Source organism: Mirounga angustirostris, unplaced genomic scaffold (genome assembly GCF_029215605.1).
Source record: "Mirounga angustirostris isolate CCGP_5_RB_7025 unplaced genomic scaffold, mMirAng1.0.hap1 SCAF_17, whole genome shotgun sequence".
Classification (NCBI taxonomy): Eukaryota; Metazoa; Chordata; class Mammalia; order Carnivora; family Phocidae; genus Mirounga; species Mirounga angustirostris.
Window position 1 is genome coordinate 54,516,679 of NW_026991725.1, and position 20,996 is coordinate 54,537,674.

Consider the following 20,996-nt stretch of genomic DNA (forward strand, 5'->3'; position numbering starts at 1 on the left):
GCCTGGTGAGATGTAGTGAGCAATGTGGCCAACACTGGCTCCCTGTACCTCAGTGGTCAGTTCCACGAGGCTCAGACAGTGAGGGGGGAAGTGCTTTAGAAACCACCCACCCTGAGCAAACGAACAGACCCTCTCCCCCCTCCAACACGCAGAGGGTCCTACCTCACGGCCGCATACAGAGCAACGTGATTGCAGTGACCACTGACTCCCCCTGCATCGAAAGTCACCACCTGAAGAGAAACAGGGTGGTCACTCATGACTGAATGCTTTCTCTGCCTCAATTTCAAAGTAGCCGTCCCCGTTCCCCTGGCCAGAAATGTCTCCAATTCTGTGTACATCTGAACTCACTTCGGAGTGTATCAGTGGGATATAACCATTGAGTTGGCCAGGTGTGTGGAGACTGTGTGGGTTTTACTGTTTACTCTTGTTCGGGGCCCCGTGAAGCACAATGGAATTCTGCCATGATAGAAACCTGGGTTTAGGGTATCTTTGTTTCTTATCTGCCTGGCCATTTATTAGCACACTTCATTTTCCTGGCTGGCTGTGGTGTGAACTCTGTTCTTGTAGATGCTGCCTGATTTATTTGACCTCTTTTCCTTGTGCTGTACTGAGGGCACAAAGACTTTGAGAGGCAATGTCCACCATGCCCTGGGGTTAAAATCACAGAAGTCTATTTACTCACGGACTGCCTCTGTATCATCTACTTATTAATGATAAGCTTAGTCTAGGTTCCAACATTTCATTTCTGCACAGATGGATTAAGAAAAAGACCAAATAAGTTTGAATAATAATCCTGTTAGCTTAAATAATAAAAGAAGTATAACAAAGAGAACAGGGACTCAGAAAAAGGAACAGGAGTGGTTGGTTAGGGGTAATGGAAAGAGGCAAGCTGTCCCCAAGGAAAGTGGGCGGCCGTGCCGCATGGACTAAAGGGACCAGGACTGGGATTGGTATAGGCTGAGAAGGGCTTCCCTATTGGTCTTTCTATTTTAAATCATAAAATGCTGACTTCACATATAGAGAACTCTCTCTTACAGTGAGAGCAGCAAACCTCTATTGGGCACAGGGTGGGGGGGTGGGGGCTGTAGATTAGAAGAAAATTTAAAGTCCTGTCAATGGATAAGCACCTAAAAATAAGCACAAAATAAAAACATATTTATGACACGAGACTAATGGAAATATAAAACACCGATATTAAGGAATTGTGAATGTTTTGGTGTGACAATGGCATTATAGTTATGTTAATAAAGGACTTGTTGTCAACTAGAAATGCATGCTAGAATATTTAAATATGAAATATGATGCCAAAGATTTGCTTCGAAATAATACAGGAGGTGGGGGAGATGAACAGCTGTTTAAATGAAACTAATATTGACTGTGAGTTAATAATTACAGGAGCCGAGTGATAAGAATATGGAAGTTCATTAAACTTCTCTCTACAGTTGCAGGCTTGAAATTCTCCCTAATGGAAAATTAACAAAACAAACAAAAAGAGTTAAAGGCTTAAAAAAAGCAAATCACGGACATGCGTCATTATACATTTGTCAAAGCCCATAGAATGAACAGCACCAAAAGTGGACCCTCATGTAAAGTATGGACTCGGGGGTGGTGATGTGTCAGTGTTGGTTTATCGACTGTAAAAAATTATGGGGGACAGGGAGTTTCTGTGTACTTTCCGCTCAACTTTGCTATGAACCTAAAACTGCTCTAAAGAATACAGTCTACCGGGGTGCCTGGGTGGCTCAGTCGTTAAGCGTCTGCCTTCGGCTCAGGTCATGATCCCGGGGTCCTGGGATCGAGCCCCGCGTCGGGCTCCCTGCTCAGCGGGAAGCCTGCTCCTCCCTCTTCCACTCCCCCTGCTTGTGTTCCCTCTCTCGCTATGTCTCTCTCTGTCAAATAAATAAATAAAAATCTTTAAAAAAAAAAAAAAGAATATAGTCTACCAAAAAACGTAAACCATGGGGCTCCTGGCTGGCTCAGTCGGTAGAGCATGTGACTTAATTTCAGGGTCGTGAGTTCAAGCCCCACGTTGGGCATGGAGCCTACTTAAAAAAACAAAACAAAACAAAACCAAAACGTAAAAACCGTGCACTCAAGTACCCTGTTCTGATCCCAATGTTCCATGCAACACAGTGTTGACTCAAGTCTACTCTTATCTCAGACCCTACTTAACCCCAGCCGTTGGGCAAGTCACAGAACTTGACCGCTAGAAGTTATTTCAAGGTTCAATGTGTGGGTCGTCTCATTTGCGAGATCAGCAAAGTAATACCTGCTCTGCTTTCCTCACCGGGTTGAGGTGAAGACACAAGAACGCCATGGGGAAATGCTTATGAATGTGTACCTACAACAGGAAGGGCTAGTGCATCTCAACTCCAAGCCTGCTCTCATTAGGAGAGCGTGACAGCAGGGCTAATCATTACCCCGGGTGTGCTGGAGAGCATTTCCTAGGTTAGGGGGGATTTGGGGCCCGGTGGAGTTTTGTTCAATTGCTTTTGAAATTCTCCTAGGTCTCCATTTCTTCCTCATCCTGCATCTTCCTAGAGGCTCCCTCTTTCTTTCCGTCGCAAGGAGGGCTGAGCGGAATTGTATCCAGCTCCCCGGACTTTTGCAGATTTGTACGTGACAACAGTGACCCCTGTAGCTCTTTACAGAACTCCCGCCACCTCCCCCCCGCCCCCCGCTCCGCCATGCCCCAAAGTCGTGGAAATCCTTGTTCAAATGAAATCTTACCCAGACCCCAGGAGGTAATGGGTGGGGCTGCTCTGGTTTTTCTAAGATGGTGGTTCTCAACTGGAGGCAATGTTGCCCCAGGGACATCTGGCCATGTCTGGAGATAGATTTGTTGGGATGACTGAGGGGTGTTGCCACTGGGTAGAGAGGGGGGCTGTCAGTGGGGAGATGCCCTGGATGCTGCTAAGCATCGTACAAGGCACAGGACCGTCCCCCACAGCAAACAATGATGGGGGCCCTAATGTCATGGTGCCCTAAGGGAGCAAGGACTCTGTGTTTGGTTCAGGGCTATATCACCAGTTCACAGCAAGTAGTGAATATCACATAGCAGGTGCTCAATAAATATTTGCTGAATGAAAAGTCGAGATAGGGGTCAGGCCCTGGACCCAGACTGCTTGCCACCGAAAGGCACAACCAAACCCCTAGGCTGCTTTCTGTAGAGGGCAGCATCATAATGCTTTTCAAAGCCATGTCCTGGCAACTCAGCAAACATGGAGGGGCTGGGACCAGAGAGCATTCTGTTTCCTTCCATCGCACGGTGCTAACGACTACAGAGCCAGATTTCAGCTGGGGCAGAGGAGAGCTTTTGGTATCATCCCAGCACAGCCCAGGTGAGAATCTCTCTCCCCATGTCTTAGCTTGGTGCTCCTCCCTTCCGTCTCTGCTTCCCTATTGGTCTTCTCTCATTGCGCAGCCAATACTTCCGGTCTGGAGGGGGCACCTGGGCCCTCAGATCCTGCCACCGGGTGACTTCTTCCCTGCCTACTACTCAGCCCTCGCCCCTGACCCGGCAGAGCCTGTGGGATTATGCAAAAGGGCATTTCACTGCATCGTGGGGGCCGAGCATGATTATGGCCACTTACGTCCATATTGGCAATGGTGTTGGTGTGGCCCTTATACTCCGACTGTTGCATTAAGTGCAGGCTGGGGAAATTATTCCTCACTGCACCGTGATAGCTTGAGAGTTTCCTTATTAAGAGCAAGGTGAGTTAAAGAGCTGTTTTAAAATGGTTTCCTTGGGCGCCTGGGTGGCTCAGTTAGTTAAGCGACTGCCTTCGGCTCAGGTCATGATCCTGGAGTCCCGGGATCGAGTCCCGCGTCGGGCCCCCTGCTCGGCGGGGAGTCTGCTTCTCCCTCTGACCCTCCCCCCCCTCATGTGCTCTCTCTCTCTCAAATAAATAAATAAAATCTTTTAAAAAAATTAAAAAAAAAAAAATAAAATGGTTTCCTTGTGTATGGGAAATTAAATCAATTCAGGATCATCCTGATGATAAAGGGCCCTCACTAATTGGAATGAACGTGAGCGCCTCAGACAAGAGGAAAGAGCTCCAGGCAGCCAGGTGGCAGCTAACCGTCTGGGCAGTCTGGGGACAAGCATGGTCTGGGGCCTGTTCTCATTCTTGGGGATATAAAAATGTCATGGCAGTCCTTGCCTTCATGGACCCTCCAGTCTAGTTCATAAGACATGGTCTGTACTTCAAAGAATAAGCAGCAACTCTTGGGATACACACCAAATTCTGTAGGATTCCCAAAGAGGGCTGAAGAAATCACAGAAGGCTTCTTGGAGAAGGAGGTCTTGAGATGGGGCTTGGATCACAAATCGCTTTTCTGAGGCAGAAACTTGGGAGACTCTTCTGAGAGCAAGAATGGCACGCAGAGCTGTCTGTGCCCTGAGACCCCTCTCTGGATGCTCAGAGCTGTGGTCAGCTGTAACATGGTCTAAAATATTGAAACCTGGCCCCTTGGCAAGGACCAATCCTGTTCACCAGTGTGCCGTACTTAAGGGCCAGACTGAAAGGGGCCAAGTTCAGAAAGACAGGAGTTTATCTCACAAGTGAAGTGACTGGGATAACCAGCAGTTGTATGCACTGAAGTAGGGGAGGAGAGAGAGTATCTGAGGGCCGGTCCTGGGGAAGCTACTCCTACGGGAAAACGGGGTCCCCAGGGGTGTGACAGCACACTTCATGGACATTACTGTGTTATTTCAGCCCAGCCCCCGAGACCAGCTGTCTCCCCATCTGGGCTGTGGAGCCCTGATGAGTTCTGCCTGTGTGGGCTGGGGTGGGATGGACAAGAGAAGCAGGCAAACCCAGTCAGCAGGGCTGGGCCTTTGACTCCAAAGCCCATGGACCCTTCCCTCTGGCTTTCACACTCAGATCCTCTTGGAAGGTAAAGCCAGGAGGTATGAGGCTGCAAGCTGTTGGTGGCCATTTTTTCCAGTCAGGAAAAAGAATGAAGCCAGAGCCCAGAGCAAGATGGAGAACAGCCCCACCAGGAGCGGGGCCCACCTGCATCTCCACCTTTATGTGAATCCGAGGGAGACCCTTAGGTGTCCCTTTTGGCCTGTGTGGGCTAAGTTTCAGTTGTGTTTCTGCCTTCGGCTCAGGTCACGATCCCAAGGTCCTGGGGGCTTGAGCCCCCTCATCTGGCTCCCCGCTCAGCAGGGAGCCTGGTTCTCCCTCTCCCTCTCCCACTCTCTCTGCTTGTGTTCCCTCTCCCGCTGTCTCTCTCTGTGAAATAAATAAAATCTTTAAAAATAAATAAATAAATAAAAATATGTGAACACCAAAAAAAGAAAAGAAAAGAAAGGAAGGAAGGAAGGAAGGAAACAGCTACATGAAATACGCCAAAAAAAAAAAAAGAAAAAATCCAGGAACAGTCTGACCAATATGTCACCGAAAATCTGCTGTTAGGAAAGGTCTAATAGGGGCAACCGGGCTGGCTCAGTCGGTAAGCATGTGACTCTTGATCTCAGAGATGTAATTTCAAGCTCCACATTGGCTGTAGAGATTACTTAAAAAAAAAAAAAATAAAATCTTTAAAAAAAAAGGTCTAATAAATCATTTCACTCAGTGAATTTAGCACTGTTTCTGTGCCAGCAGAATTCATCAAAACATAAACCAAAAGCTTAGGGCTTTAAGTGGTAGAATTTTAGGCATTAACCCATGAAGGAGTATTATTATCATTTTAGAGGTGGACAGTAAGCCTTCTCAGCTGCCTTAATATTGACCACTGGCAAGGCCCGGTCCAGAGGGTCCCAGTAGAGCTGAGATGGGGGCTCCCACCCTGGCTCACCTCTGCAAGTAAATATGAATCTCCGCCATTGCTCTATCTGTGACTAAAATGTTCTCCCAGCAGTGCATGTGAATATATCCTTGTGTTTTCTGGAGTGAGAAATTGAGGCTTAAAATCCTAGCTTCACCCCTTGCTGACCTCGGGCAAGCTTCTCAGCTTCTGGAAACCCGAGTTTCCTCAATGTCAAATGAAAATTATAGTAACATCTGCCTCTTAAATTTGAAATGGTCCCCTAAATATGAAAATGCTTGGTAAAAGGTGAAGTTCTGTATAAATAGGAGTATAGTTCGGGCTCCTGGGGCCCTGAGTTTTTAGATGGCAGGACAGAGGCTGGGGTTGGGGATGGTTAAAGAGGACAGTTTGGGAAAAAAACCCTGCCTCCACCTGAGCCTGACAGTTTGGTTACACAGTCTCACAAAAGGTGTGTTTGGTCCTCTGTGGGTTTATTTTTAAATTTTATCTATCTTCTATCTCTCTCTCTCTCTCTCTCTCTCTCTCTATCTACCTATGTATGTATCTATCTATCAGAGAGGGAGAGAGAGAGTGCACACAAGCAAGGGAAGCAGCAGAGGGAGGGGGAGAAGCAGGCTCCCCATTGAGCAAGGAGCCCAATGTGGGACTCAAACCCAGGACCCTGGGATCATGACCTGAGCCAAAGGTGGATGCTTAACCGGTTGAACCACCCAGGTGTCCCTTTTTTATTTTTATTTTTTAAAAGATTTTATTTATTTATTTGAGAGTGAGTGAGTGACAGAGAGCATGAGTTGGGTGGAGGGGCAGAAGGAGAGGGAGAAGCAGGCTCCCTGCCTAGTAGGGAGCCCAACGTGGGACTTGATCCCAGGACTCTGGGATCATGACCTGAGCTGAAGGCAGACGCTTAACCGACTGAGCCACCCAGGCACCCCCCTCTGTAGGTTTAAAAGAGAGTCTAGGGGAGGGCAGCCACAGGTAAAGGTGTGACCAGGATCCCCAGCTTTGCATTCAGGGAGGGTGTCTGCTTACCAGGTTGATGCCATTCGCATCTATGTGCTGGAGAAGGATGCTAGCCACACGCTCTGTGTCCCACTGCACATCTGGGTCATCTGGGAAGTCCCTGGAAGGAAGAAACACCTTTTCTAATCAGGTGTGAACTTCTCCCTAAGCTCTGGTAGGTGTGTGTCAGACCCATGATAGGAATTGTATGGGGTGGGGGGCACCCTTAAGGTCCAGATTTCAGTTAAAGAGGTAAGACTTAGAACCGTGACACAACTAGAAACCAGTGCACACCTCCACACAACACACTTTTGGGGCTTTGTGCTCGCTCCTGAGGGGAGGAGACCGACACCAAAGAGACAAGGCTTTGATCTGAAGCTGGGGAGACGTATGGGTTAGGGACAAATGTGGACACACCGCAGGATGATATGTATCTTTACAAGAATAATAGCAATAGCGATTTAATAAAAAGTACAAAGCTGTGTTGCTTCATTTAACCTCATGAACATTTGGTGAAGGAGCCTCTACAGACGATGTTAGGTAGCCTGCTTGCAAGGCTATTGGAGGTGGATTTGAACCCGGGCTTTCTGACTGCAGAGTCAAGATGTTCTAGGCCTAGGGAGCCAGCAACATCCTCCCTCCAACGGGGCTGCAGCACAGTGGGGCTGGTCTCAGGAGCAGAGATCTGCACCTTATCTGTGTCTCCACTTGGCCACGCCTTAGACCTATCTAGACCTCTTACGTCTCTTCTTTGTGCATTGATCTATGGCAGCACCTAATATGCGGCCAAAGCCTCAATTTGACCTCAATTTGAGGATATTATTGATAGTCTTTTTATTTGTTTATTTATTTATTGAATTTTTAAAATGTAATCTCTGACCCCCAAAGTGGGGCTCAAACCCATGACCCCGAGATCAAGAGTTGCACGCTCCACTGACTGAGCCAGCCAGGCGCCCCTATTCATAGTCTTAAAAATAGATACCCACCTCTCTCTCTCTCTCTTTTTAAAAGATTTTATTTATTTATTTGACAGAGAATGAGAGAGAGAGAGAGAGAGAGAGCACGAGCAGGGTGAGGGGCAGAGGGAGAAGCAGGCTCCCGCTGAGCAGGGGGCTCGACACAGGGCTTGATCCCAGGACCTTGGGATCATGACCTGAGCCAAAGGCAGATGCTTAACCAACTGAGACACCCAGGCGTCCCTACAGTTATAGTTTTTTACAGGGAAAGGATACAGATTAAATCAGCCAAAGGAAGAGAAGCATAGGGCAGAGTCTGAGAGGGTTCTGAATGTGAACGGTCTATTGTCCTCTCCCTGGGGAGTCAGGACGTGTTATTCTGCCAGCAGTGATGTGTGACAACATGCAGGGAGTACTGCCAACCAACTGGGGAATCTCACTGCAGCTTTGGTGTGCAGAGTTTTTATTGAGGCTCCATTGCTTAGGCATGATTGATTGACTGTCCATGTGGTTGACCTCAGCCTCCAGGTGGGCTGACCCTGTATGGCCCAAAGCCCTGGCCCGAAAACCCCAAAGATACTGCTCTTAGGTTTGACACAGATTACTTCGCAGAAGCCAAGGGCAAAAGCCAGATCTCTCTTTGGGCAAAGCCAAATTCTTTACTATCAACCTTCCTTACATTTAGGAATCGTACTGAACTTTTCTTTTCTTTTTTTTTTAAATGTTTTATTTATTTATTCATGAAAGTCAGAGAGAGAGAGAGAGAGAGGCAGAGGCAGAGGGAGAAGCAGGCTCCCCGCCTAGCAGGGAGCCTGATGTGGGACTCGATCCCAGAACCCTGGGATCATGACCTGAGCCGAAGGCAGACGCCTAACCATCTGAGCCACCCAGGCGCCCCCGTACTGAACTTTTCTATCAACTGTGGCCTGGACCACCCCTCTTAGCATCTGATTAGATACAGCATTTCTATTATTTTCTATTGCTTTGTGTGTCTCCCTGACCTAATGTCAAAATATGAGAAGAGACCTGTGTCTCGCTCTTCTATTTCTCATGTGGGACTGGGTACAATCCAAATCAAAGAACAATTTATTTAAATAAACAATAAGTAAATGAGCTTCGGCCATGGGCAAGGAACTGGTTGACAGAAGTAGCCTCTGTTTGGCTGAGCCAAAGGCGGCGATACCAGCCTTGGGGGTTGGAACACACGAGTGAGAGGTTTGGAAGATAGCAACTTTACAAAACAGATTAGGCACCAAAAAATGTATGAATTGTGTATAGGAGCAAGGCATCCCGGTAGGATCACCTCCCCTCCAGACAGGGACATATACAATTGGACCCTGGGAACCTTCAAACAGATGGAAAAATGACTCTTTCAGACCAACTATCCGAGTTGTTCTTTGCCCAAAATTCAACCCTCATCAACTCAAGTCTCGAGTCCAACTAATAACATTCGCAGTTCCTTTCTTCTCTGATAGATGAACAATTCCCTTAGATAAACACGCTGGCAGAATGTAAACAGAAGTAAGTCAGCCGTTAGACCCTTCCTTGAAGAGACAGTTGGTGAACGACCTTTGCTCCATTTTTCTTTGTCCCGTCCGTTATTATTGTGGGATTAAGAGTCTCAGGCTCTACCGACTGAGCCAGGCAGGTGCCCCTATACATACCCAATATTCCCTTCGGATAAAATTATAGAAATGTAATTTCTGAGTCAAAGGTGAAGTGAACATGAATAGATTTCTCTCTCTTAAGAACCTGCTATGGGGGCGCCTGGGTGGCTCAGTCGTTAAGCGTCTGCCTTCAGCTCAGGTCATGATCCCAGGGTCCTGGGATCGAGCCCCGCATCGGGCTCCCTGCTCCGCGGGAAACCTGCTTCTCCCTCTCCCACTCCCCCTGCTTGTGTTCCCTCTCTCGCTGTGTCTCTGTCAAGTACATAAATAAAAAATCTTTAAAAAAAAAAAAAAAGAACCTGCTATGAAGAGTACGTGGTTAACTCACAAGAAGTCCAGTGTTAAGGGAGTGTTTTGTTTTGTTTTTAAGTAATCTTTACAGCCAACATGGCACTTGAACTCATGACCCTGAAATCAAGAGTCTCATGCTCCACTGACTGAGTCAGCCAGGAGCCCCAGCGGAGGGTTTTTAAAAAGGAGAGGGAGAGATCTGTGCATTTTATAGGCAGAAAGGAAAGACTCATAACTATAACTCATAGCAAGAACTCCATTCTTCCTAAAAATCTCAGGTGCTTTTATACCTACTTTCTTATCCCTGTGAACCCCCTAAAAGTTGGGTTCATTTACTTCCTTTTACGGTTGGAAGGAGTGGGTCAGGAGAGAACCATCGAGTTCCACATGCAGATATATAAGTGCTCAGGGGACTGGCTGACCGGGAATGTCACAGAATACATCTATCATCAAGACTTTCACCTTGAAAATCCGGTTATGTAATTCAAGGCCAATATGAAAACAGAAGTCAAGCCTCAAACAAGAGTCAATCTTTACGCTGGGGATTGCTCTTCCTAACTGTCGCAAATGTGAACCTGTGACAGATTGCTTGGCAAAACACAGGTATTCTATTTTTTTTTTTCTTCCAAAGATTCTACTTACTTATTTGTCAGAGAGAGAGCTAGAGAGCAGCCGGCAGAAGGAGAAGCAGGCTCTTGCCTGATGCAGGACTCATGACCTGAGCGGAAGGCAGATATTTAACTGATGGAGCCACCCAGGTGCCCAAAACACAGCTATTCTAAATAGCAGCTTCTTTGCTGCTTCTTCCTTCCCCCAAATCCAGACCTGTCCAGCTCCACCAGGAATGGTAATAAAGTTATGGTGCTTAGAACTCCCAGGAACTTCCTTTAATTATTAGCAAAATCCTTTGGGGTTTCTCCTGAGAACTTAATGAGTCTGGAAATCTCTCAGAGGCTGGCGCGCTTGGGGAAGTTTGCTGAGACGTGAAGCTGAGTAACTCTGGCAGAAACAGAGGGATATGGTGAACTGACACCAAGTTTCTGGCCAGGGTTCGCCCGAGGACAGCCGAGATGACAACTCTGAGGAACGGATGAGGAGGAAAACCAGGATTGCCCTTCGTTGGGATGCCTCTCTCCCCCTTCGGGAGAACTGCAGTCTGTCAAGCCCTCTCAGCTCAGAAGTGGTAAAGCTGAGGAACCGAACTGGCCCTCAAGTCGCATTTTGGTCCCTAGACTTTCTAATTTAGGGACCACTCTTTCCATCTACATCTCACACCAGTCAGGTGGTGCTTCCCCCACTAAGAAGCCAGCAATGAGGATCTGGGAATAAAGATGGAACTTTCAGGGTTGTTCATAGAGAAGTCTGAGGACTGCATAAAACATGAAAAAGGTCTGATTGTTGGAAGAAAACAGGCACTTTGAAAGCCAGACATGTAAGCTGCCAACATATATTCTTCTGATTTTTCAGAAAGAATCCAAGAGGGGCACCTGGGTGGCTCAGTCGTTAAGCTTTTGCCTTCGGCTCAGGTCGTGATCTCAGAGTCCTGGGATGGAGACCCGTTGGGCTCCCTGCTCGTTGGGAAACCTGCTTCTCCCTCTCCCACTCCCCCTGCTTGTGTTCCCTCTCTTGCTGTCTCTCTCTCTCTCTGTCAAATAAATAAATAAAATCTTTAAGAAAACCAAAAAAAAGAAAGAATCCAAGAAATGTGAAATGAAAGCAGGACCTCTGGGTGCAGGACAGCAGTTCCTGTATTCTGTGACATTCCCGGTCAGTCCTGTACCGGGACGCTGTTCTATCCTGTTCAACCCTGTTGGCAAGAGTTTCAGTTGCTGCATCTCAGTGAGAAGGCAGTTTGGCCACACGTGATTACCTATGCCCTTTGACCTTATCTTTCTAGATATTCTTCCAAGGAAATAATTGAAGAAGCCTAAAAGATCACTTTCACTGCAATTATGGGGGAAAGAGTCTGCAGTTCTGTGGTTCTGCCACCAGGGAGCAGTTTCTCCAACTTCCTGAAGTGTGGCTCATGAAAAATGCTAAAGATAACACAGAGTTTTGGGGCAGGTTCAAAGCAAAAGCAGAGAAAGCGTAGATACACCCAAGGTAAGGAATGTTAATGCGAAACAGAAAAAAAAAACCAAAAACCAACCCTCAAGTTATTAAACTTTAATTTTGCTCCTGACTTCTCAGTCTGAAAGAATGAGACTCCTATGAAAGAGGAAAAGAAATGTATTTAGAGGAACTGAGTTTTGAAAATACAACGTATCGGTGAGGAACTCTATATAAAGGGCTCTGAAAGTGTTCGGGTCTCCAGATATCCAGCCTAGGTCCCCAGGAAGCAGAGCCTAGGACGAAGGCCTAAGCAGGGACTTGACTGGGGATTGTGTGATTCCCGGGAGTAGGAGTGAGTGACAGACGGAGGGAGGCAGCGACAGTGGGACAGCCAACACAAGGATGGCCTTACGTATGGACCTTGGCCGTGGGTTCCCGCAGGGCTGTCTGAAAAGTTGTATGAAAAGCATCTTAGCACTGTCCGTCCAGGAGGAAAAAGGCAGAAGTATTTATCTCCATAGGCGCTAACTCTCCAGTACTTTAGGGCTGAGCCTAGTGGGGGTGAGGTTTGGGCTGCTGTGGGATGACAAGGGATTTGCAGGGGGAAGGCAAGGGCAGGGCAGGGCAGGAGGGCAGGAAGCCGGCCTGGGTAGCTTGCTCAGGGCACGGCCATCTGTCAAGGATTGCTGGAGCACATGAAGCACCCCATGGAGATGAAGAGCCTCTGTGGGGCTCAGAAGGCCCCGGAGGAGAACGAGATCTGTGTTTGGGATGCTATCACACGCAACAGAGAAAGCCAGTCTTTTGCCAATCTTTCGGCCTCACAACCCCTTCCTTGGAGTGTGTTTAGCAAACACAGCGTTATGACCGCTGGAAAATGCCACAAACTTAGCCCTGCCCTAGACCTCAGTGTTCAGTAAACAAGCCGGGCCTCTCAGCCTATGCGGGTTCAGAAAAATAATGTTTGTTTTCCTCCTGGCCGAATAGCCTCAAACTCTGACCTTTCCTACACATTCTAATGACTCACCCTGGCTGGCACTCCTTACAGCCATGTCAAGAGAGTCATGGAAAGGCTCTGAGAATCTGTGGGCTGTCAGTTCCTGCAGTCAGAAGGCTCTGGCAAGGAGAGCCTCAGCCTTCCCTCCTGGCTCCAGGCTGGGAAAACCCGAGGGCCCAGGTCTTCCCTCCCCCGCAAGACCCAGCCTTGCTACCCAGAGTCCCTGCTGCTGGAACTCCACCAGGGTTGGGTAATAGCTTATCTCTCTGAAAACCGAGCCCCACTTTTGCACACTGCACTCTGAACTTGAACACAGATGGAGGTGCTTCACACACCCTTATTTGGTCTTGCGGCTGGTATGGGGCCGGGAGCTGGAAGGATCAGCCCGCCCCTCCCCCCCCCCACCCCCGCCACCTCCGGCACATTTCTAAACTCAATTACTTCCTTTGTCATGCAAACTGAGCAAAGGTCATTCAAGTTCAATGGCTCGCGCTGAGGCCCAGGAAGAGCCTGGAAGATTACCTGGGGCCCGTGCTGTCCCAGGAGGCCTCGGGCTGCAAATATCGCCCCCAATGGGCTGTTCTGGGAGGTCTCCTGTCCTGAGGCCAAGCTGGAGGGGGGCTGCTGGGAGGCAAGAAGAGGCCGCGGGAGTGCAAAGGAATTGCAACTATGCTGAAGGGAGGTTGGAGGGGTGACATTCTTTTTTTTTTTAAGATTTTATTTATTTATTTATTTGAGAGACAGAGGATGAGAGACAGAGAGCATGAGAGGGAGGAGGGTCAGAGGGAGAAGCAGACTCTCCGCTGAGCAGGGAGCCTGATGCGGGACTCGATCCTGGAACTCCAGGATCATGACCTGAGCCCAAGGCAGTCGCTTAACCAACTGAGCGACCCAGGCGCCCCGGAGGGGTGACATTCTAAAAGCTGGGCCAGGCAGCTTCTGGGGTGTCTCAGGATCACCAATGACTAGCCTAAGATAAACAGAGGAAAACAAACACAGGGGGAAATGAGACCAAGGAGACAGGAAAAGTCTGAGAAAAAGAGACTGAAAAAAGGGGTAAAAAAAAAAAAAATCAGTCCATTTTTATTAAGTGTGAGCTGACAAGGGCCCCCATCCTTAAGCAGTTGGAGCCCTGACAAAGACCAAATGTCCCCAAAGACCTTAGTCCACAAAAGGCTTAAAGCCCCAGACCAACCCATCACATGCAGTTTTCCTTTCTCAGAGGACACAAAAGGGATTCCCAGATCATGACTGTTAGGTATTGTACTGAAAGTGGTTACACTACCCCTGGGCTCACATGCCCCTCATATTACCGCCACAAATAAAGTAAGCAAATCTTGTAAAGCTCTTGTGAGACATGTCTGTCGAGAAATTGCCCATTTGTTGTCTAATGTGGCTACGGAAAGCCAGAGAAGAACCTGCTCACTGAACTCACTTCAGAGGGGTCACAGAGTTCGGCTTGCCCCTTCCAGCCCCCAAAGAAGTGGTTTAAGAGGCAAATACCAGTATCCAAACCCCTCCTTTCCTCTTCCCCAACCCCTGCCAAAGAAGAGAGTGGTGGTGGGAATTGGGTTTGTAAGTATTCTTGGATATATGAAGGCAGAGGACTCTCCTAAGCAGAAGGCTGTGTGGTATTATTTTGAATAGAGAAGAAAGAGGAAGTAGGAAAGAGGAAATTTCTGCCTCATTGCTGTTTTTAAAAGAATCAAAATTAGAGTCACCTCAGAGAAAGGGTTCATCTGTGATTTTGGCCAGCTTCTCGAACACTGTCATAGGCCAGGAAACAAGACAAGACAGAAAAAGCCAGAGGGCAGGGCCTTGGATCCCTCTGGGCCACCCAGGCCCTTGCTTGTAATAAGGACCCACTGGAATCCCAAAGAGGGCAACTGGGGAGCCCTGGGAAAACTTTGAAGGCAGAAATGGTACATTATCATTTAGGTTCCACTGAGCCTTCAGGCACGGTACATAAAGGATGACAGAAGGAGGCAAGTGGGCAGATCAGATAAGCATTCAAATAATGAAATCCAAGACGTAAAAAGCACTATAAGAAAAGTCAAACAGTATCCCTGAAACAAATAATACATTATATGTTAATTAAAAAAAAAAAAGCAAACAAATTGCTGTGGGGGCTCAGAGAGGGAAAATAAAAGGTTCTATGGTAAGGATCAAAAATAGTTTCATGAAGGGGCATCTGGTTGGCTCGGTTGTTGAGTGGCTGATTCTTGGTTTCAGCTCAGGTCACGATCTCAGGGTCCTGGGATGGAGCCAAATCCCAGACAGAGAAAAAACGTGTGAGCTGAGGTGTGCAGGATAAATGCAGGGCTCAGATTTGAGAATAGGAAGTTTCGTTTAGCAGGGGGAATCCTAGGGTCCCTGTCACCTTACGGAAGACTGGCGTATAGGGAGAAGTTACGGAGAAGTTTCGGTAGCAAGTGGCCAGATCTGGTATGCGTTAGGAAATTCACCAGGAAACACTGAGGAATAACTTGGGGGAGCGGAGGATGGCTAGGTGACTACAATCTCAGTCCAGTCCAAAGGAAGTGGTCATGGGAATGAAAAAGAGCAAAGAGCCAACGGCTTTTACCGAATAAGACTTTGCCAGATTTAGCAGCTAATTAGATGGTACGAACAAAGAAGAAAGTCACATCAAAGATGACTCCGGTTTCAAACCATGAGGTACTCCAGTTTTAGAAACACTGCATTACAGTCAAATGCTGTCATTTCATTTAGCGATCACCTGGTGTAACCATCCAAAGTGCCCGAATGGGCTTTGAGATTGGTGGTGCTCGGTTATAAAACTCACCCAAGGGATGCTTACTTGTTTGGCTTGTTTTAAGATCAACGAAATTCAGAGAGCACATTAAAAAAGAAAATTCTCATAAAGAAGTTGTGACCAGGGAGAAACTATCCTGGGTTTTGCAACAGCCCTTGCTTAAAAAACTCTTGGGTAGGGGCGCCTGGGTGGCTCAGTTGGTTGGGCGACTGCCTTCGGCTCAGGTCATGATCCTGGAGTCCCGGGATCGAGTCCCACGTCGGGCTCCCTGCTCAGCAGGGAGTCTGCCTCTCTCTCTGACCCTCCCCCCTCTCATGCTCTCTATCTCATTCTCTCTCTCAAATAAATAAATAAAAATCTTAAACAAACAAACAAACAAAAAAAACTCTTGGGTAGGGATGGGGTGGGAAGGACAGGGTGTGTAAGATGAAGACAGTTCAGTAAAAGAGAAGTTAGGAGAGAGATTTAGTGAGGGAGCAGAGCAGCTAACTGGACCAGAGCTGCCAAGAACTCGAGCAAGATGAGTCTGAAGAAAAGGCCATTGGATTTTACCCCTTGAGAAATCATTAGTGGGTTTCTGAAAGCAGCGCTAGTGAAGTGTGTGTGTGTGTGGGGGGCAGACGCTAAACTACAAGGGCAGAGGACAGAGGGTGGTGGGAAAGTAGGACCAGAAACTTCTTTCATGAAGTTTGAGAGTGATAAGACAGTGAGTGAGAGAAAGGAAGCCTAGGAGAAAGGCAGTCTGGAGAAGGGTGTTTTACGATCTCGAGGATGTTTGAAGTTGGAGGCAAAGAAATCACCAGGGCTGGTAGAGGGGCAAAATGACAGAGAAAGGACAAAAGGAGGTATGAGTAAGAGAACGGGGCAGTTTATGGCTGCAGAAGAGGGATCGATCAAACAGGGAGCAAAAGTTATTGGTTTTAACTGGGTTAGGCAGTTGTCACCTCATCCGGTGGCTGTGAGGGTTAAATGAGATATTTGAAAACACTTAGAACAGAGTTTGGCACGCAGTAAGTGTTCAATAAGTATTTGTGATTCAGCTGATTTTTTTTTAAGTTTATTTATTTTTAGTAAACTCTGTACCCAATGCGGGGCTCGAACCCACAACCCCAAGGCTAAGAGTCTCGTGCTCTTCTGACTGAGCCAGCCAGGAGCCCCTGAGCTGATTCTTGACTGGAAGATAATGCAGTGCTGTGGAATGAGATGAGCATTGGGGTAGGAGACGTCACGAAGTGGTCAGTCAAGAGAAGACCGCTCTGCGTGATTAGATCACAGAACACAGATGAGAGCAAAGCCAGGCCACAGTGGGTGTTGAATACTCTGCTAAAGTAATCAGACTCTTGGTGAACACAGCAGGGGCCTTTAAAAGTTTTTGGGAGATTCGAACTATGTTTTAAGAAGGCGTACTCTGGGTCAGGCTAAATGAGGGAAAAGTCACTACAGAAGTCCAAAAAGGAGATGACAAGGGCCTGAACTAAGATGGTGGGAATAAAAAGATGGAGAGAAATAGGAGATGAGAGGCAGAGTTGGGGGCTACATGACTAGAGGGTGGAGGGAGGAAGGCACCCACCATGGTGACTTCTTTGGGGAGGCCGGTGGTGCCAGCAGATGAGAGCACTCTGAAGAAGATCCACAAAGAAGGTGCTAGCAAGGAGAGGAGCCAGCAGAGGAGATGGAGAAGGAGCAGCCGGGGGTTGCCTGTCTGATTTGCTCTGGATAGTTCATAAACATGTACCAAGCACCACCAGCACGCCGAGGACAAGGCTAGGCGCTGGTGACTGAGCACAGGACAGTTTCTAAAAGCAGTTTTCACGAGCAATGTCCTGGTGGCCATCCAGGCTCATGATGAGGCACGTAAAGGGTGTTTTTCCCTTCTCTGTGAGAATTTTAGCAGTTTTGAGGAGCATACTCTGCTACAGCCTGTAGTGAGTTAAATGGCTGACCAAGAGCAACTGAACCATGGAGGGTCTCTGAAGTAAGGACTCCACAGCCGTGACTGACCTGCGGGGTGTCCTAAGGCCCACCGGACAGCCTAGGAGGTGACCTCTGACATAAGGCTTGAAGCTTCATCAGTGGATTCTGATGGCACTGATGTGGATTCCTACTCTAATTCAACAGTACTAATAATAATCGTTATCTTCATAATGGTTCTCTAAGAGCTTCAGTATCATCAGTGATTTTTTTTTTTAAAGATTTTTTTTATTTATTTATCTCAGAGAGAATGGGAGACAGACAGCATGAGAGGGGGAGGATCAGAGGGAGAAGCAGACTCCCCGCCGAGCAGGGAGCCCGATGCGGGACTCGATCCCGGGACTCCAGGATCATGACCTGAGCCAAAGGCAGTTGCTTAACCAACTGAGCCACCCAGGCGCCCTCATCAGTGATTTATAATTTTTACAAAATCTCATCGTTCCATTGTTTAAGATAGAGTAATAATATCTCTTCTAAGAATGGTTAAGTCTTGAGTGAAAGATCTTGCTCCTCACACATAGTTTCCAAGGTAGGCATTATGTACTATTCAACGTTGGTGGGCCCATAATGGGGCTGAGTCCCAGGACCAACGTGGGCAACTTGCTCAGCTTCCTGCTAAGGGTAAACATCAGGATATCTGCAGAAGCTGCAATTTGCATTGACCCTTTGAACAACTAAATGAGCACTCTGGATTCCCTAAGATTGCTCTTAGTAAGAGTGGTAGTTTGAGGAAGAATACCTTCCTCCCAAATGGTATTACTGATCCATTAACCAGAGAATGGAAGAATTAGGGACTTGGGTAGCCGTGTGAACAGTCCTGTTAGCCTTAGAAAGAGTTAGTCTAGGGGCACCTGGGTGGTGCAGTCAGTTAAGTGTCTGATCTTGGTTTTGGCTTGTGATCCCAGGGTCGTAAGATCGAACCCTGAGTTGGGCTCCACGCTCAGTGCAGTCTGCTTGAGATTCCCTCTCCCTCTCCTGCTCGTGCTCTCTCTCTATAAAATAAATAAATCTTAAAAAAAAAGTCAGTCTAGGGCCTTTTTTGAAACTAACACTGACTCAGTATGTTTGGGAGGTAAAATGGTTCTGTTTTCAAGCTGTCTAGGTAAGGGTATTTAGGCTACATAGAAATAGATATTTTCCATAATAGTTTCAACTGTCAGGTGAAACAAAACCCAGGCCAATTATCTTCTCTAATTCAGCATTCTACTCTGCCAACTCCTTCCTAAACTTGGGCTTTTCTAGAGTTGTAAAGAATAACAATATGGATTCTATCTCTTTCCTGCACTCTCTGAGAGCCTGGTGATTGGGGGCTCAGAGGAATCCAAGCCAAGGGACCCTTTGCAGTTCCCCTCACACCCAGAACAAGGGAGGCTTTTCAGGGGACTGTGGGCAGGCAAGGCTGAGGAGAATTTGAGGTATGTGACATTTCCCAGGAAGACCCTATTGGCTATTGGTCAGATGGCTTCTCAAGGGAAAATTCTCCTAGAAAAGAAGTGGTGTCCAGATCAGGGCAGTCCACCACTACAGTACAGTCTTGGCCCACTGGTCGACCCCATCTTATCGGTGCTCTGTGGACACCTGTTCCTTCCTCCTTCTGATCATTATCAGCATTTCTGAGAATGAGTGTCTAAAGGTTTTCAGGGCTCTAGTTCACCTGTGGTTTGCTCACTTCTTATCACACAGAAGGTGTAACAATGGGCATCACCATTGGTGTACCTGAACACCAGCTGTTTCTTCTGAACTTGACCTAGGCTTTATCTCCCTCTTGCCACTGAAAATTCTGTTATGGATCCCCTTTTTCCTCTCCCTTCTCCTTTGGCCAATCTTATAAAAATTCGCCAATATCAGCATCCAAATCCTTTGAAAGTTAGTATTTCTTAGCCGCTGGGCAAAGAACTAAACATTAAATATTGCAGTAGGAAATATACACAGCTACTAGGCTGAGGATTTATAAGGAAAGCATGCAAGAAAGAATCCAAATCACTTCAAGATTATTCCCATTTGGGTTGATTCTATTTGCTGTAGTAACTTGGAAGTATATATAAGGACACACTTGCTATGCTGGCCTGGAGATAGTCTTATTATGAATGTTCTATTTGGCTTTGTAGATAGCAATATACACATTCTCAGGGATGGATGGCATTCATTTTTAATAACCGCTGGTACCCAGTCTCTGAAATATAAAAGCAGTTGATATGCTTTCAGAGCAATTAAAAAATACTCAGACTTTTCTTGGGCAAGGTGGAATGCTCCTAGAATTAGCATCTATGACATGTCAAAATTTAGCTTGCAAAGTGAGTTCAAAATAACCAGGGTTCTGCAGCAATGTTTTCCAGCTGAGGTCTACAAATCCCTGGGAGTCTGTGGCTAAATTCTCAGGGGTCCATGAGTTCTTACAAAAATGTATTTTTGCTTAGATAACAATCTAAACAATTTTTGTGCTTATTTCATTGACAACAAAGCAGATGTGTTCATGTGATTTTAGCACATGTGTTTACACGTGTGAGAATTCTCAAAGCTTTTTTTCTTTTAAAGAGGACTCAAGAGGCACCTGGGTGATTCAGTTGATTAGGCATCTGACTCTTGGTTTCAGCTTGAGTTGTGATCTTGGGGTCATGGGATTGAGCCCCGTGTCCAGTCCCGCACTTGGCACAGTCTGCTTGGGTTTCTCTCTCCTTCTCCCTCTGCCCCTCCCCCTTGTGTGCTCTCTCTCTCTCTCTCTCTCAAATAAATAAATAAATAAATCTTAAAAAAAAAAAAGAGGACCCAATACTGTACATAAGGTAAACATGAACAGAAAATTAGGAGGAAAAAAAAAAAAGACCCATACATCACTCAAAGGTTAACAAACTCTGCTCCCAAGTATTGGGGATTGAAAACCAGCCCATGTTCTCTAGGCGATCATGGTTAATCTATCTGTACCAACCTCTCCCTCCCCAGCCTCAAAGGACCCTTGGTCCCTCTCACGTGCGGCATTAATATGGACTCAGGTGGGCACCATTCGGTAGGGCCAATTCCAGGAGAAAGTAGGAACTAGAATTACCGATGTCAAGGCATATTTTGGACTTGTTTTCCAAGGTGAATCTTAAGCATCTGTGTGCACATCAAGCACCAGTCTTTCCCTCAATGATGTCCATGTGCTGGGCTCTGCCTTGATTTGCCTGAATGTTTCTCTACTGAGAGCAGAGCCAGCCCTCTTGGTCAGGACCCCATGAGGGTCTGGTGAGAGCACATGTGAAAGCCTAGCGACTTGCCCCAGCCTCCTGTCCTAGATGCAGGCTGTGGTCTAGCTCCAAATAAGAAGGTTGACTCACGGGGCGCCTGGGTGGCTTAGACGGTTAAGCATCTGCCTTCGGCTCAGGTCATGATCTCAGGGTCCTGGGATCGAGGCCCGCATCGGGCTCCCTGCTCCAGCAGGGAGTCTGCTTCTCCCTCTCTCTCTGCTGTTCCCCCTGCTTGTGCTCTCTCTCTCTGTCAAAAATAAATAAAATCTTAAAAAAAAAAAAAAAAAA

General features: G+C 47.1%; 1 protein-coding gene across 25 annotated transcripts in view; it reads right to left on the minus strand.

The window, feature by feature from the left end:
• The window catches only part of PIGL (phosphatidylinositol glycan anchor biosynthesis class L), a 130,988-nt gene that overhangs the window by 58,896 nt on the left and 51,096 nt on the right, over positions 1–20,996 (minus strand). For 20 of the 25 annotated variants that reach the window (XR_010408537.1, XR_010408538.1, XR_010408540.1 and 17 more), the window contains exons 3-4: positions 6,808–6,898; positions 163–230 (exon numbers count right to left, since the gene is read on the minus strand). The exons of 2 other annotated variants lie outside the window; for them this stretch is intronic. Coding sequence is in view for 18 of the 23 variants with exons in the window: in XM_064582698.1 (XP_064438768.1) it covers positions 163–230; positions 6,808–6,898 (159 nt within the window). In the remaining 5 variants the exon portion in view is untranslated. The remainder of the gene's footprint in view (positions 1–162; positions 231–6,807; positions 6,899–20,996) is intronic. 3 more of the 25 variants (XM_064582696.1, XM_064582706.1, XM_064582707.1) reach the window with 1 other exon arrangement.